Genomic DNA, 15,982 nt, shown 5'->3' with positions numbered 1-15,982 from the left:
GACATTTTAAAGGAATTGAACTTTAATATACAAGACTGTGGGACTTTTAAAATTATTTAGATCTTGGGGAATGAATAAGAAAGTAAGGGTTGAGGCTTACTAGTGATGTGTTTGTGTGTCAAGTTGACAATGAGTCAATTGTACTGGCTGGTTTTGTGTGTCAACTTGAAACAGGCTGGAGTTATCACAGAGAAAGGAGCTTCAGTTGGGGAAGTGCCTCCATGAGATCGAGCTGTAAGGCATTTTCTCAATTAGTGATCTAGTGGGGAGGGCCCCTTGTGGGTGGGGCCATCTCTGGGCTGGTAGTGTTGGTTCTATAAGAAAGCAAGCTGAGCAAGCCAGTGGAAGCAATCCAGTAAGGAACATCCCTTCATGGCCTATGCATCAACTCCTGCTTTCTGACCTGCTTGAGTTCCAGTCCTGACTTCCCTTGGTGATGAACAGCAGTGTGGAAGTGTAAGCTGAATAAACCCTTTCCTCTCCAACTTGCTTCTTGGTCATGATGTTTTGTCCAGGAATAGAAACCCTGACAAAAACAGTAGGTAAACCAAGAGATACTGAAAATAGAGATCTGGGCCCATCTCATTGATGCCAGCACTTGGCAGGGGCAGGTGGATCCAGGCCATTCAGTGGGACCTTGAAAGGGGTGAGGTGGGAGGAGAGAGAGGTGAGGGAGACAGAAAACGCATAAGTATGGTGAGACTAGAATGAACCAGGCAGAGTCTAATGACGAGCACTTCATTGGAGGCCCAGGAAAAGACTGGCTGCAGTTAGTACCTGAGCTGAGGTCAAAAGGTAAGAAAGGATTAGCAACGTGCTGGGGTGGAAAAGGCCCTGGAGGAAACAGGAGTGTGTGGGCTGGACAGTATGTAGGCAGGGCTGTGTCTGATTTTCATGCCACTCTAAGAAAGTTGGGCTTTACTCTAGAGGCCACAGGGAGGCCAGGAGATAACAAATTACCACAAATTTAGCATCTTACAACTGTAGCTTTCTGACATAAAGCTAACCAGCCCAACCACCTATTACAAAAAAAAAAAAAAAAAGAAAGAAAAGAAGAGGAAAGACAAGACACGAAACAATGACTGGGGAGAGGCTGTTCCTAAAATACGCCATTTGTCAAAATTTTCTAATCGCAAATCTAAAATTGAGGCTCCAAACCCAACCTAAAAGATACAGGGAAAGGGCAACTGATACCACTGGAAACCAGGGTGTTATGACCAAAAAATGATCTCCGTGTATTGACTGTGGAGGTTTGAATATGCTCGGGCCAGGGAGTGGCATTATTTGGAGGTGTGGCCTTGTTGGAGTAGGTGTGTCACTGTGGGTGTGGGCTTTAAGACTCTCTTCCTAGCTGCCTGGAAGCCAGCATTCTGCTAGCAGCCTTCAGATAAAGATGTAGAACTCTCAGCTCTTCCTGCACCATGCCTGCCTGGGCCCCACTCTGCTCCTGCCTTGATGATAACAGACTGAGCCTCTGAACCTGTAAGCCAGCCCCAATTAAATGCTGTCCTTTATAAGACTTGCATTTGTGTTGGTCATGGTGTCTGTTCACAGCCATGAAACCTTAACTATTAACCTCGTTTCTTCAACTGGTCAGAAAAAAAGCAGTGGAAGATACCTTCAAGTCAAGTCACTGAAGAGTCTACAAAAACCAAACGTACGGACATCAGGAACCTTATCTGAATTACTCCTTGAGCCAGCCAACTGCATGTCGGAAATTAAAACTTGGTGGAAATTTCATGGTGTCACAATACTATTTTGGCTAAGTAAAATGTTTGACTTGAAAGTCTTTTTGTCCAGGAGGGTGTGGTATTGTCCACATAGGCCATACCTCCTGACCAGAACAAGACTGAACCCCAACCTTCCAGAAGGAACAAGTCACTCTCTCCTGGTCCTGTGTGGCACCTGACACACAATGGTATTTCCTCTTCTAGACAGTGAGCTCCCTCCCTTAGGGCAAGGACTTGGCTTTGAATTGTTACACCCGGGATGTAGTATATGCTACAAATTCTAGTAAACCTCTGAATGCAGCGTGCTCTGAGAATCCCTAATTTGTGCGTAGGACCGTTTCATGGCTGTCAATTTTAACATCTCCCAATCTGCACCCAGAGGAATTTCTGATACACAAGGATCAGCGCAAGGAGCCTGTGAGCTGGTTCAGGGCAGTGCCTGGCAATGGGCGAGTGAGCAGTGCTCTTCATATGGATGGGCCAAAAAACATTTAACTCAGCTAAGTGCAGCTGCAATAGTCACGGCAGCATCAGGCACAGGGGCAGACAGGCCCCAGGTTTCAGCTATGGTAGATGGGTGTTTCTGCCTAGTCCAGGCATTCAGCAGCTCCTATGCGCTATCCCAGACCATAAACCCTACTGTAAATTCCCGCAAGATGTCCATGCAGGCCGGGCTGCCCTCCCTCCAGTCCCTCCCACGGTCCTGTGGAACCCCGTCGTCTGCATATGTGCCCTCATCCGATTGTCCTGTCAATCACACCCAAGGAAGGACTCACATCCAGTTGTGCCACTGCATGGACTTACTGCATGACACTGGGTCGGGGTGGAGAAGAGGCGGGGCTGAGTCTGTGGTCACAGCTGTCCTTCTGCTCTGATATGTCCAGGACAAGAGCTATACACACATATATATTCTTTCTACTGAAGCTTTAAAAGGTATTTTAGCAGTAATGTATCATTATATATATAAGGGACACTTCCAGGTCCCTAACTGGTTCTTTCCAGTCCTCCTCATCTTAATTCAATGATGTCCTTTCAGGGAGACTTCTTCTACCACCCCGATTACAACTGCACCCACTAACCTCCCTACTGACTGTGCTCTGGACATAGGGCGCTCTCATGTTAGCACACGAGCCCCCGAGGTGTAGGTATGGCCTGTGTTGTTCATGGCTGCGTCCCTGCATGCAGTGCACACCGTGGGCATTTGCTCCATGAAGCCCGCTGAAATCATGAATAAAAGCACATCTGTCTTACAAGTTTTACTTTGGTTAACAAGAAACCCTTGATGTTCAGTGTAAAATAACTTTTAAAATGTCCTGTCTCTTGACTGGGAGACCACAAGAGAAGCTGCTAAGCTACGAGGGCTTTCTTCCTGACTCCTAGACCTTTGTGCCCATCCTCCACACACAGAAAATCAAATCCAACTTCAGGAGACTGGGAAACACTCCCAAAGTCTCTCTAAACCCCACAGAGAGAGCAGCTGGTTTAAAGGATGTTCCGACTCAGCACAACAACTTCTTGCCTATTCTGATGTCTCAGAGAATAGGTGTAACTCAGACCGAGTCCTCCTCTGGCTCCAGTAACTGGTTAGAGGCTGAACAGGCCTCCCTTAAGCAGGACTCACCGCACTGCTTGGAATGGGTTAACTCCAGTATCAGTACCAGATGAAAGCCGGAAAATGTGATCAATAATACACATTTCAAAAGAGTAAAGCTGTTACTACAGGCAGTGGAAACAAATAATACCTGGTAAAGTGAGTATATCCCTTGCTAGCTGACAGTCTGAAGTTCCCATCTCAAGCAGAAAGCAACTACTCCATAGAACATGCCTGCCTGAATTTTATTCTTCAAAGAGCAAAATAAAGGGAATACTGCACGTCTACTAAAAAGAAATCGAATACTCTGTAGCAAAGACCATCCAGCTAGAAACGGAACATTTAATCATTAAGACAACAACCGCAGTGTGGTTTGAGTTTTATTTCAATGGGCACACTTCATTCATTGTCTAAGGGAAAACCAGGCTAGGTCTCGATGGGCCACAGTCACAGTTCTTAGAAAGGCAATGCTCCGCCACTCCTGCCCTCGTTTACTTCTTGATGTCTTCAGCCTCCTCCGGCTCTCTCTCCTGATGCTCTCTTTCCCACCTCATTTCCTTTAACTCTTGTCTGTATTTCCGCTCAATGAACCGCTTCTGATGGGCCATCTGGGGAAAGTTATCTGACACAAGGAGATATGTTTAATACTTAATAAAGGATATCCATGGGTGCAGGGACGACAAACAAACACGCACACAGGCACACATGTAATCAGCACCCATACAGAACTGCACTTTATAAACCTGAGGCTAAGGATGGCTTATTTTCTTCCTTACTCTTTTGTTATACACATACATACACCACAAGTCTGGATTGGCGACTCAGATTCTAATTTCAATATCTGGTGTATGTAAAACAGATTAAAAACACCAAAACATACAGTGACTTAAAAAACAAAGTCATAAGGTTCTGGTAGGTTTCCAAACAGGCAGGTGCTTTAAGCAGCATTCTCTACAATGAGTGACTTCAAGGGAGACAGAAAGAAAGCAAGCAGGAATGTGGGGGTTTATGGCTTGGAAAAGTTTAGGCTAAAAGCTTTCAGCAAGCGCCACTAGCGTAGCCATGATTACATGAAGGAAAGTTTTCCAGAAGAGCAGAACCGTGTCAGGCACAAGGAAAGCCACATTCTAAGCCCCCGAGTCCCTGACCAGTTCTATCTTTAGTGCACCATAAAAGGCCACAGCTTTCTCTGCACAGGTAAGTCTTGTGAATAGGGGAGGGCTGTCACTCAGTGCTGCAGATAGGCTATATTTAGTTTGAGACCTGACCCTGTGTAACACAGACTCGAGGAAAATCTGGACTAAGATTTAGAAACTCTTCATTTCTCATTTCATGTGCAGCACAGTACTAGTGTGACCACGAGCTAGGAGATCAAGCACGGAATAAGGACACGGAATTGTGTCCTTAGTCAGCAAACACACAGACAGGGGTCATAAAGGACACCCGCTGTACTGGCTAGTTTTGTGTCAACTTGACACAGCTGGAGTTATCACAGAGAAAGGAGCTTCAGTTGAGGAAATGCCTCCATGAGATGCAATTGTAAGGCATTTTCTCAATTAGTGATCAAGGGGGAAAGGCCCCTTGTGGGTGGGACCATCTCAGGGCTGGTAGTCTTGGTTCTATAAGAAAGCAGGCTGAGCAAGCCAGGTGAGGCAAGCCAGTAAAGAACATCCCTCCATGGCCTCTGCATCAGCTCCTGCTCCCTGACCTGCTTGAGTTCCAGTCCTGACTTCCTTTGGTGATGAACAGCAGCATGGAAGTGTAAGCCGAATAAACCCTTTCCTCCCCAACTTGCTTCTTGGTCATGATGTTTGTGCAGGAATAGAAACCCTGACTAAGACAAATTGGTACCAGCAGAGTGGGGTATTCCTGTGACAACCTGACCATGTTTTGGGGAGGTCTGTGGAAGGACTTTGGAACTTTGGTCTTGAAGATCCATTTGTTGTTAAGAGCTCTGTGGGATGTTGTGTAGGAGCTTGGAAGATAATGTTGAGAACAGTGCAGAAGATGGAGGCCTGGCTTGTGAAATTTCAGAGGGAAAATTAAAGACTCTTTTCAGGGCCATTTCTGTTTTGATTGTGAAGATTCTGTAGTTCTGGTTAGCTGGGGCTGAAGAATCAGCTGTGATTAACAAGATACCAGAACTACTGAAGCAAAAGCTTTGCATTACTGGGACTATTGATGCTGGTTAGCTGGAGCTAAGAAATTAGCGGTGATTAAGAAGAGACCAGCATCATTGAGGTGACATCTTCTGGGAAGTGTTTTCTGAGAGCACAGTGGCTGTGTTCCAGATATAGCCAAAGTTGTACCTTGTGCTGTGGCTGGACTTGGTAATGTGTAAGAGTCACCCAGGTGGTACTGGTTTTGAAGGCATGAAGGAGTTGAGCAGAACAGCTGAGGCTTGGCACTGTGAGAGGCCATGGAAGGCCATTGGTGAAAGTCCAGCCTCATTTGCAATTGATGGCCCAGGACTGAAGGGGTCATGCAGTGTTTTGGAGATGCCAGTACCATGAGATGACCACCAAGAACAGCAGCAGCAGTGGAGTACAGGCATCTGGAGCCTAGAGGATGACGCGTGTGCTACAAAGGGCCTGGCTGGAGAAGTGACCCAAGCCCTTGGAGGAGCCCAGAAGATTGTGAGTTGGATCCCAGACATTGGACAGTTGGAGATTGACTTTTGCTTTTGATTGTGACTGTGCCCTGATATTTTCCCTCTTGAAGGAAGAAACTGTTTTAGTGGAGCCCACAGTTAAGAGACTTTTAATTGTAAAAAGACTTTGAATTTTAAAAGAGATGGATATTTTAAAGAGATTGAAAATTTAAGAATATGTAAAGACTGTGGGACTTTTAAAGTTATTTAGAATGGGGATGAATAAGATTGTAAGGGTTGAGGCTTACTAGTGATGTTTTTGTGTGTCAAGTTGACAAGGGGTCAATTGTACTGGCTAGTTTTGTGTCAACTTGACACAGCTGGAGTTATCACAGAGAAAGGAGCTTCAGTTGAGGAAATGCCTCCATGAGATGCAATTGTAAGGCATTTTCTCAATTAGTGATCAAGGGGGAAAGGCCCCTTGTGGGTGGGACCATCTCAGGGCTGGTAGTCTTGGTTCTATAAGAAAGCAGGCTGAGCAAGCCAGGTGAGGCAAGCCAGTAAAGAACATCCCTCCATGGCCTCTGCATCAGCTCCTGCTCCCTGACCTGCTTGAGTTCCAGTCCTGACTTCCTTTGGTGATGAACAGCAGCATGGAAGTGTAAGCCGAATAAACCCTTTCCTCCCCAACTTGCTTCTTGGTCATGATGTTTGTGCAGGAATAGAAACCCTGACTAAGACACCCGCTATCTGGCAACACTATGAGAAAGGACCAGCTCTGCCTGGCCAGCTAAGGACTTCTCTGTATTTCACGCAGGAAGAGTCGGAGGGGAGGGGGTGTGGCTTGGGACAAAAGCAAGTCTGTTTACTTGTCTGCTCTACGGATGGAATGCGATGAAGTGGGTCTGTCTATATGCACTGGGTCCTCAATTCTTTATCTCCCTTTTCTATATCCCATCTTCACTACAGGCTGGAGACAGGGACAAAGTGGAAAAAGCCCTTGGAAGAAAGCAGTAATACTGAGTCCTTACATACTGCATACATTTTTACTTCGAATGCTGTACATACTTAAAAAAAAAAAACCTTGCCAAATAAATCCCCAAAACTCCATTGTAAAGGCAAGCGTATGCTAAACAGGCCCCATTTTGTCAGTAGATTTGACTGTGTATCTGAGTTTGTACTAAGAAGTTCCACTGTTCAGATCTACCCATGAACAAGCTCTCAGAACATACCCACAACTATGTTCAGAAAAGTGTTATGACATTATATAGTGACAAATGTAAGCGTCTGTATGTTTTTATGTGTGTACTCATACACTATATAAACAGGGAAAACCCCTTCACTCCCCTACACTGCTATGTACTGGTGGATAGAATATTTTCCTTTCTTTCAGTACAAGCACTTCCTGTAGCTCAGTATCGGTCTCCAATGGCATGATTTCAACAGATGCAAACTTATCACACTTGGATATTCAGGAACTGGTAAACGATTGCCACTAAGCCAAATACAGCTCTCAATCGGTGTCCGTAATAAAACAGACACATGGACATTTGACACCACCTGTGTCTGTGTGCCACAATGTCAGAATTTAGTGTAACTGAGACAGATTATGACCCTCGAAGACTAAATCTGCGCAGCTGGTCCTTTACAGAATGCGTCTGCCGATCCTTGGGACAGCGTTCACTTAACTATTCCTGTGCTGTTCCACATTACTGAAATACGCTAGTATATATCAAGTAGTCACGACTACTGCAGCACGTGAGCTGTAGCTCAGAACCCAAGTACCCAGAACCTTAAGTTGGGTTCCTAGAAATGGAATCAGGACCGAAAGGTAGAAGCTTCTTTAACGATGGGACACGATGCCAATTTACTTTCCTGCATTTAAGCAATTCACTCCTATCATCCTCTTGGGGGATGTCTGTCTCAAAATTAGTCATTTTTCCAGTACCGTTTTATAGCTGACTATATGCATCAGAAGTGGGGGTGGACTCTATTGTTATAACTGGAAAAAAGAATCCCACTCTCCTTCAATAAATGATAGTGCATTCATACAAACAATCAATGAAAACACTCTCCAAGAAAGTCAATGCAAAACTCTCAGTGTAGGTTCTACAGATGCAAGACCCTGGCTGGCAGCGCTGGCTGCTGTCCCCACTAACTACCCTCCCTGCCTCTGAACGGTAAGCCACTTCCGCTGACTTCCACTTGGCTAGAGGCCTCTAACCTCTCCTGGAACCTCTCTCAAGCTTGAGAATCCTGGGACCCTTCACTCTGAGCCTGTGCATTCAGTGTCCCCCACTCCTTTAGCTGGTTCTCGAAGCATTAGCATATTGTGCCCACAGGTTCTTCTGTGAAGCACAACAGACCTCGGAGAAGACTGGCCCGTACTCCTGCCTTCAATTTACAAGCCTAGGCAGCTCTCTACACCAGCAACTGGCACCTGAAGTCCTTCAGCATGGGCCTTTCACTCTTGAGACAATCCATCTTCAGAATTAAATGCACCACAATCTAGATGTTTATTATAGATACTGAACGAACACACACACACACACACACACACACACACACACACACACACGGGGGGGGGGGGGGGAATTCACACATGCAAAGTAACCACAATAATAAAGACAGAATGGAAGCCACTCTCTATGCTCTATATATGTATGCAGAAGTATGCAGTTGCTATCCAACTTAAATAAGACAATGGTTAAAAACTAAACAGAGAAACAAACGAGCAATAAAGCTTCCCATGTATATGTTTATGCCTATATAGATTTTTTTCCCCAGATAGGATTTCTCTGTAGACCAGGCTGGCCTTGAACTCAAAGATCTGCTGCCTCTGCCTCCTGAGGCTTAAAGTTGGATTAAAGTTGTGTGGCACCACACCCAGCTTTCATATTTTTAATTTTTATTTTGTTTTGTTTTGAGGTGAGCTCTCACGTGGCCCAGGCTCACCTTGACCTCACAGTGTGGCTACAGGTGACCTTGACCCCCTGATACCCTGAATCTACCTCCCAAGTGCTGGCACTACACAGGCATGTGTCACCAAGCCTGGCTTATGTGACTATAGGAGGATGGGGAAATACCGTGAGAAACAGAAGGCTGCTCCCAGAGGGAAATGTAAACCACCCCAGGACTGCCTTCGGAAACTACAATCTGCTCTATCCATAGCACACATTCTACTGTGCTCGGTACGGAGGAAAATTATTAACAATGATCGATCACATTTTATCAAAACTTAAGCACGCCTCTACTTCATTTCCTTCTATGAAGGAAATGGAGCTGTAATCGCAGAAAAGGAGACAGGCTTACATTTCTCCAGTGCATCCATTGCTGCTCCCATCTCCGCCTGCTGAATGCTGTTGAAGAAAATACAGGTGAGGTAGACTTTCAAGGCTTTCTTCTTCCAAAACACAAATTATTCATGCTGATCTACATATCTTGTGCATAAAATTTCATGTGATTACTTCCATCACACACCAAATTGCACGGCTAGGAACACACACAGGAGCATGCAGAAATGCCTTTCATTTACACAAAGCCTCTTTAAAGTCTCGGTTCCACACTAATACTGCAGCGGAATCCCTTCCCTTAGATTAGGGCTGAAGTAGTTAAGTCTGAAAATACTCCATGAAAAGGTTAACCACAAAAGGTAAAATACAGAGAGACACGGGCAAGACAGAGATTATATACTTAATTCTTTATCCTGAAATATGGTTCGCATGCCCACAAAGCCCACAAAGTGATGGGAACTGACGCACAGACCAAGGTGTCATGCACACCACAGCACACCTCCCACATCCGCACAGACTGAACTCAGGTGGAGCCGACTGTTAGCAACTGATGATCGTGTTCTCAGCAAGGCCAAGGCTCCTGTGCGACGGCATGCCTGGCCCGAGGCTAACTACCAAGGGTCTCAGTCGGCTTAGAGGGGCGTTAGTCCTCCAGATTCACTTTGCTTTAACTGAAGACACTTCCCATTCTAATCTTGCTACACACACTGCAGAGGTAGGAACTTTCCTGAACACAGATATAAACTCCATGAAATTCAGTGTTTTCTTCTCATACCTTGGTCCTTTCCCACAGCCTATCCTTTCTCCCTTGAAATAAACAGCCACAGTGTAGGTTCTAGCATGGGATGGCCCCACTGTCTGCAGAGTCCTGCAATGAAAGAACAGTAATTATGATACAATGCTCAATTATTTTGCTATTATATAAACTGACAAAAACAAAAAACAAACAACCCCAAAAACTTTATTCTTAATGCCAGAAAGAAGAACGTAAAAGTAACAAGAAATATGGAAAAAGAATGTGATTCAATTTTTGATTTGCTAACTTAATAAAATTTAGAGCTTTAAAATAGGAAATTAAAAATAAAAAAAAGTGCATTGTAGTTTTATATTTTTCTCACATAGGAATAGTACCTGAGGGTTCACAGTTAAGTACGTGATACTTTAAAACAACTTCTTAGTATGAGTATTCTAGAATCATGAAATTAACAAACTTTCACTAGGAGGAAGAATTGAGGGCTTTAGTTTGTTATTTTACAATGCTCATCACAGCTAAAAGCAATAAATGAGTACTAACACCTCGAGACACGCCTGAATGGTTTCACCCCCTTTACGGATTCCGTCTAATGTCTAGTACTTTACCTAAGAGATCAGAAAATATATTTAATTTCTGAAACATCTGTGATCATTTCAAAGATATGCTATAATGGCAAGCCTATAACACAACCACTAAAAAACAAAGCTGCGGGTACTCTGGATTTAATGACAAGGTGCAGATTTCAAATGTAAAAAACCTGGTAACAGGGGAAAGGGAAATTAAAAGTAGCCAAGAATGACAATGGAATAAACACAGTCATCAGGAAGACCACGTGAAGTAACCCTACCATCTTGCTAACAAAGAGCAAAGTCACCGTGGACTTTTGTGGGGATTTATGGGCAGAGAACAGAGTTAATTTCCTCTCTGTTTACGTACTCAAAGGTGACTCTCCCGGCTTGAGGTGGTAGTTACTAACCATCCCCGTGTTAGAAGACATGCACCGCCTTTAGTACTGACCCTTAGTAATCGCTCTGATGGGGAAAATCTTGGATTCAATCATAGGACATAGCTTAGACATTCATTATGCTTATTAGACAGATCGATAAGCTGTTTCTATTTAGGGATTTCTCCTATAAAGAAAATAGTTTCATACTGACAGCTTCTTCCCATAAAGCGACTAGTCTTCTGGCCTGTTTAGAAAGCACCACAAAAGCTTGTCAACTGTTGGATTTTTTTTTTTCTTTTTAATATTTTGGAGTTAGAAAAGTCCAAAAGCAGGGGCTTTCGGGAGGAGCACACCTGCCTCAGTGTGGGTGTTGGAACCCTCTGTTCCCAAAGGCATGGAGGAAACAGGATTGAAACTGGACCTTTTTTTTTTTAAATTAATAAGAAATACATGTATATGCATGTGTAGGTGTGTTGGAACGCAGTCCAAGAATGGAGTCTGTGAGAATTCTGAGTGCTTGTGAGAAAACTCCAAGAAAACAAGACAAGAGTCCTGTGACTTCAAAACACAGAACTCTTGGAATATGTCTGTGTGCTCCTCCCAGATGTAGCAGACAGCAGAGTGAGTTTACCTCAGCTGTTGCTTTTCATGTGCCTCTACAGAGTAAAAAAAACGTTTTTGCTACGTGTGGCTAGTCCCTGAGGCTGAGCGCCTTGCTCGTGATTCTTCGTAACCCCAGAGTATAGGCAGTCAGTCTGATGCATTGAGTAAAGCTGGCTACTGCATGAGACTTTAGCCCAGCTCGTTTTTTAGGACCCCGCCCGCCCTCTCAGGGTCATGCCACCAACTAGAGGTAAACATGTGCGGGTGCCCAGAAGCCAGAGGAGGGACCGATCCCAGGAGCTGAGGTGGGTGAGGGCCGAGTGTGGGTGCTGGGAACCGAACCTGGGTCCCCCTTAAGAGCAGCAGTGTTCCCAGTCTTCTCCGGCCACTGAAACTGGACTTCTGAGCATCCCTAACCAGCATCAACAGTGCCTTGGGAGGCAGCCATGGACTCTAATCATTCTTTCCTCTGTGATTCCCACTTAACCCCTTCTCAGGTCACACATGAGGTCACACGTAGAAGGCCACTTGTGATTCCGATTCCGGGAAAAGCAAGGACTGAGTAACGAAGTAGCAGCAGTAAGCATTTGTCCCATTTCTCTCCAGCTTGGGAGACAGCCTTGCTGATAACAGACGCCAACAGGGGCTCGGGGAAAGTACAGGTAGAACCAAATCTTGCTAGGAGCAGCACACAGTCCGTTCCTCCTCCATGGAATCAGACAAATAAAAACCTATACAGAAGAACTACTTCATGCTGGGGCCTAAGAGATAGACAGCTCAGGGGATAAGAGCAATTGCTGTTCTTACAGAGGACCCAGGTTCTATTCCTGGCACTCACATGCAGAGATCACAACCATGAATACAGGTTAAAGATCAACACGTACTACAAGCACATAACTGCTCTACCTTGATCTTAGTGTATCTTTGTGCCAGGCAGTAGGTCAGAGAAATTTACAGATAGGAGAAAGCAGAGACAAGCAAGAAGCAGCCTCTTACAGCTAGGACAGAGCGCTTTAGGGCTTAGCTAGTGTCACGAGAAGTCCCTGCGTTTTCCATTTAAGCACACGGGTGATAGCTAAGCACCCTGTAGCCGATGCTGGCAGACGGCGAGCACTCACTTGTATAAGGGGATGTCAGGCTCTTTCCCTTCTGTCCTCAGGGTCAGACAACACTGCTGCAGCTGCGACTTGGGGTCGTTCCAATCCTGATTCAGAATGAACTCCTGCGGGAATCCCCCAAAGCATTGAGTAGTGTGTTTCAGAGCCATCCGAAGCCAAGGAAGCAAAGCGTGAGCACGCCGATGGGAACGGGCGCGCACTGGGAACGTGCGCGCACTGGGAACGTGGGCACTTACCTTCAGCCGGGGAAAGAAGCAGACGTTCATGAAAGTGTGGACATATTCCAGGTCCTTGTCGATGTACAGCGCTGCGATAAATGCTGAGAAACAAGTGAAATAAGCAGCCCACCGTTACTGACCAGGAACAGCATGCGCTGAGCATCCTTCCTTGTCAGTCTTCATATGTGATTACATGTATATACGTGGGCTAACACGGGTGGCAGGAACAGGATGTGGGTCCTCCGCAAGACCCATCAGTGCTCCTAACTGCTGAGCCACCCAGCCCTAAGGGTTATAAGCTTTTAAGTAGTATTTTCACAAGGCTTTTGACTCCTAGACACTCTTTTCTTTTTTTCTTCAAATCAAACAGCACCCTTTGTCACTAGAGCACCAGATGTGTGATTAAGATGAAAAATCGCAGAGCAGACACCAAAATGCCCTTAGCCAGCGGCTAAGCGAATGGTCTAACGCAGAGGTTCCCAGCCTCCTAATGCTGCGGCCTTTAACACAGTCATGTTGTGGTGACTCCCCCTCCCCACCCATAAAGTTACTTTCATTGCTGCTACTTAACTGTAATTTTGTTACAGTTAGAATATAAACATATAATGGTCACAGTTTCACAGGTGACCCCTGTGAAAGGCTCACTGGACCCCCAGGTTGAGAACCAGTGGTCTAAAGTCTCTCCCAACACTGTAGTGTGGATCAGGGATGAGACCTGGGGACATAACGGAGTTAATCTCATGAGAAGGGAACTGGACACGCCAGCTGTGGAGCACAGAAAATGCAGGGGCACGCACATCCCAACTGCATCCTGTCATCCATCACTCATGTGTCCCGTCCCATGCTAAGTTTCATAACCAGAGAAAGAAGGGAGAAAATTCAAAGACTTGACCTGCCCAAATTAAGAAAAGCTCAACGAAAACACAAGAATTTATGTAACTGAATTGATAAGGGTCAATTCCAAAGGCAGACTCACTTAAAAGAATTTTAGCCAAGTGGACAAATGGTGCATTTATTTAAGACTGCAAGAACCTTTTATTGAACTAAAGTAGAAATGGCAGTGGCACCCTTCACTCAGCTGAATTTTACTTCCCTTCAGGTGCCTTGGTCAGTCTGCCTTCATAACCTGTAAACAAGCGGGCATGCACAGTAGGCTTTAATATTTTACATAATTTCGATTCTGAAAAATACTATATCATAAAAAGCTCTAAGGCCCAGACACTATTCTAGTTCTTTTGAAGTAATATTAGAAATAATAAAATTATGTGCATAATCCCTTAATTAACTATAATGGAATTATTTATGCTTCCAGACCATATCAGAACATGACAAAGATGGTGTCTGTTCTCACTCAAAACAATAGGTGGCAATTTTGGTATTTAGTGAATAAAATATTTTTTTTTTCCTACGTCCCTTTATGAAGAGTGCTGGGTAGCAAAACCAACCAACCAACCAAATCAAACCCACTACTGAGATTTTGACTAATCTTTACATTGTGTTACTGTTTCAGACAAAGGGACTTGATGACTACCCCTGAATACAGATCAAACAACACAAATGTATTATTCACATGGCTTAGTGAAAGGCAAAAATAAATAAAAAACAAAAACAAAAGAGGTTACTCAGACAGATGTGGTCATCCAAGCCTATAATACCAGGAGATAGAGGCAGGAGCGCCCCAGGAGCTCAAGGCTACATTTGACTACACAGAAATTTCAAGGCTAACCTGAGCTATACAAAACATTGTAGAAAAGAAGTAGAAAAACAGAAAAGAGGTCCTTTAGCTATAACAACAGCATCATCACCATCACCATAAAAAGAGTAAGTGCTAGTGGGTTTAATTTAAACATTGGACCTGCAAGTTAAAAAGCTTCACACTGTAGGTAGGACTCACATTCCAAAAGGTCTGCCAAAGTCTTGGTTCTTAGGGCCACGGGTCTCTTGGTTTTGTCGTTGGTGATGGCATACTCCTGCATGCCCAGTTCCTCTGCTACCTTGGCTTGCGTTCTGTTGTTCACTAAGGAACTTCGTAACAACTGGTAAGAAGGAAATGGAGTACGGTTAGAAACCACATCAGCTCTGATCTCTCTCTAGCTCCTGTGTTGAACCCAACCACCACCCGTCACATGTCACAAAGGGACAGCAGACAAGTGACTGTCTGTCTCTATCCTCAGGTGACTACAACATTCCCCAAATGCTTTTATTGTCTCCTTAATGACTAACCTGCCCCCAACCCCCACCCCACTACCTGTATTTAACCAAGTAGTTTGATACCCAATTACTTATTAGTAGCAGTGAGCAGGATTTTGGGAGGGGATATACAGCAATCTGACTAAGATATGACTACTGAAAAGCTTAAAGCTACCAGGTCAGGAAACATTAAAACTTCAAAAAAATAATTTTACTTAAATATAATTTATACTCAGTAAATTGTACCCCTTTTGTGTACAATTAGATACATTTTGAAAACCTTCCCCATTTTTACTACCCCAAACAAACTTTCCATATCCTGAAATAATCAGTCTTCGCCAATGATTACAGGGGCACATCTAGCATTCAAGCCTGTGCTTGAGCTGTCTACAAGAAGCATATTTCATGACAAGGGTCCTAATTTTGATACTACATGACTTAGGGAAGAGATGCTTCAGTGTTATTAAAGCACCTATTTACTTATATTGTTATTATTTCAAAGATTTGCATTACGTGCCCTGTATCTCAGTCTTTTCATACTCAGACCCTTTATCTTTATCTATATTCTGTGTATGTGCTGTGTGTATACATGTGAAGGCCAGAGGATGCTGGGATTCCCAGCGCGAGCCATTCGCAGAGCAAACCGCGGTAAGCCTCCCCACAGGGGTGTCAGGGACAGAACTCAGCCTCTGCAGGAGCAGCAAGCTCTTTAAACCACTGAGCCCCAGCCCCAGATTCCAATTTATTTATACATTTCAACCTCAGGAATTCAAAACAGAAATGTCTACCAGTACTTGGAGACCACTAACAGCCCTCCAAGAACTATTTGAATAGTAATGTTAGCCACTGCCTAAACATTATACAACAGATCCATTCCAAGTGTCCCCAGAACCAGCTCAAGGTAAATACTTAACACACCCTGGGTGAGAGATGGGAAAGGAGACGAGGG

At 44.5% G+C, this 15,982-nt stretch overlaps 1 protein-coding gene across 4 annotated transcripts in view; it reads right to left on the bottom strand.

Moving 5' to 3' along the window:
• Positions 1–3,643: 3,643 nt before the first annotated feature.
• Drosha (drosha, ribonuclease type III) overlaps positions 3,644–15,982 on the bottom strand; it is a 110,488-nt gene continuing 98,149 nt past the window's right edge. For 2 of the 4 annotated variants that reach the window (NM_001130149.1, NM_026799.3), the window contains exons 30-35: positions 14,738–14,879; positions 12,862–12,944; positions 12,626–12,729; positions 9,980–10,072; positions 9,224–9,270; positions 3,644–3,943 (exon numbers count right to left, since the gene is read on the bottom strand). In NM_001130149.1, the coding sequence (NP_001123621.1) occupies positions 3,813–3,943; positions 9,224–9,270; positions 9,980–10,072; positions 12,626–12,729; positions 12,862–12,944; positions 14,738–14,879 (600 nt within the window). In that variant the 3' untranslated portion in view covers positions 3,644–3,812. The remainder of the gene's footprint in view (positions 3,944–9,223; positions 9,271–9,979; positions 10,073–12,625; positions 12,730–12,861; positions 12,945–14,737; positions 14,880–15,982) is intronic. The other 2 variants (XR_383823.2, XM_006520021.3) reach the window with 1 other exon arrangement.

The sequence above is a fragment of the Mus musculus genome, chromosome 15, assembly GCF_000001635.26.
Source record: "Mus musculus strain C57BL/6J chromosome 15, GRCm38.p6 C57BL/6J".
In the NCBI taxonomy this organism is placed as follows: domain Eukaryota; kingdom Metazoa; phylum Chordata; class Mammalia; order Rodentia; family Muridae; genus Mus; species Mus musculus.
The sequence above is the reverse complement of the archived record's forward strand: the minus strand, read 5'-3'. Positions and strand labels throughout refer to the sequence as shown.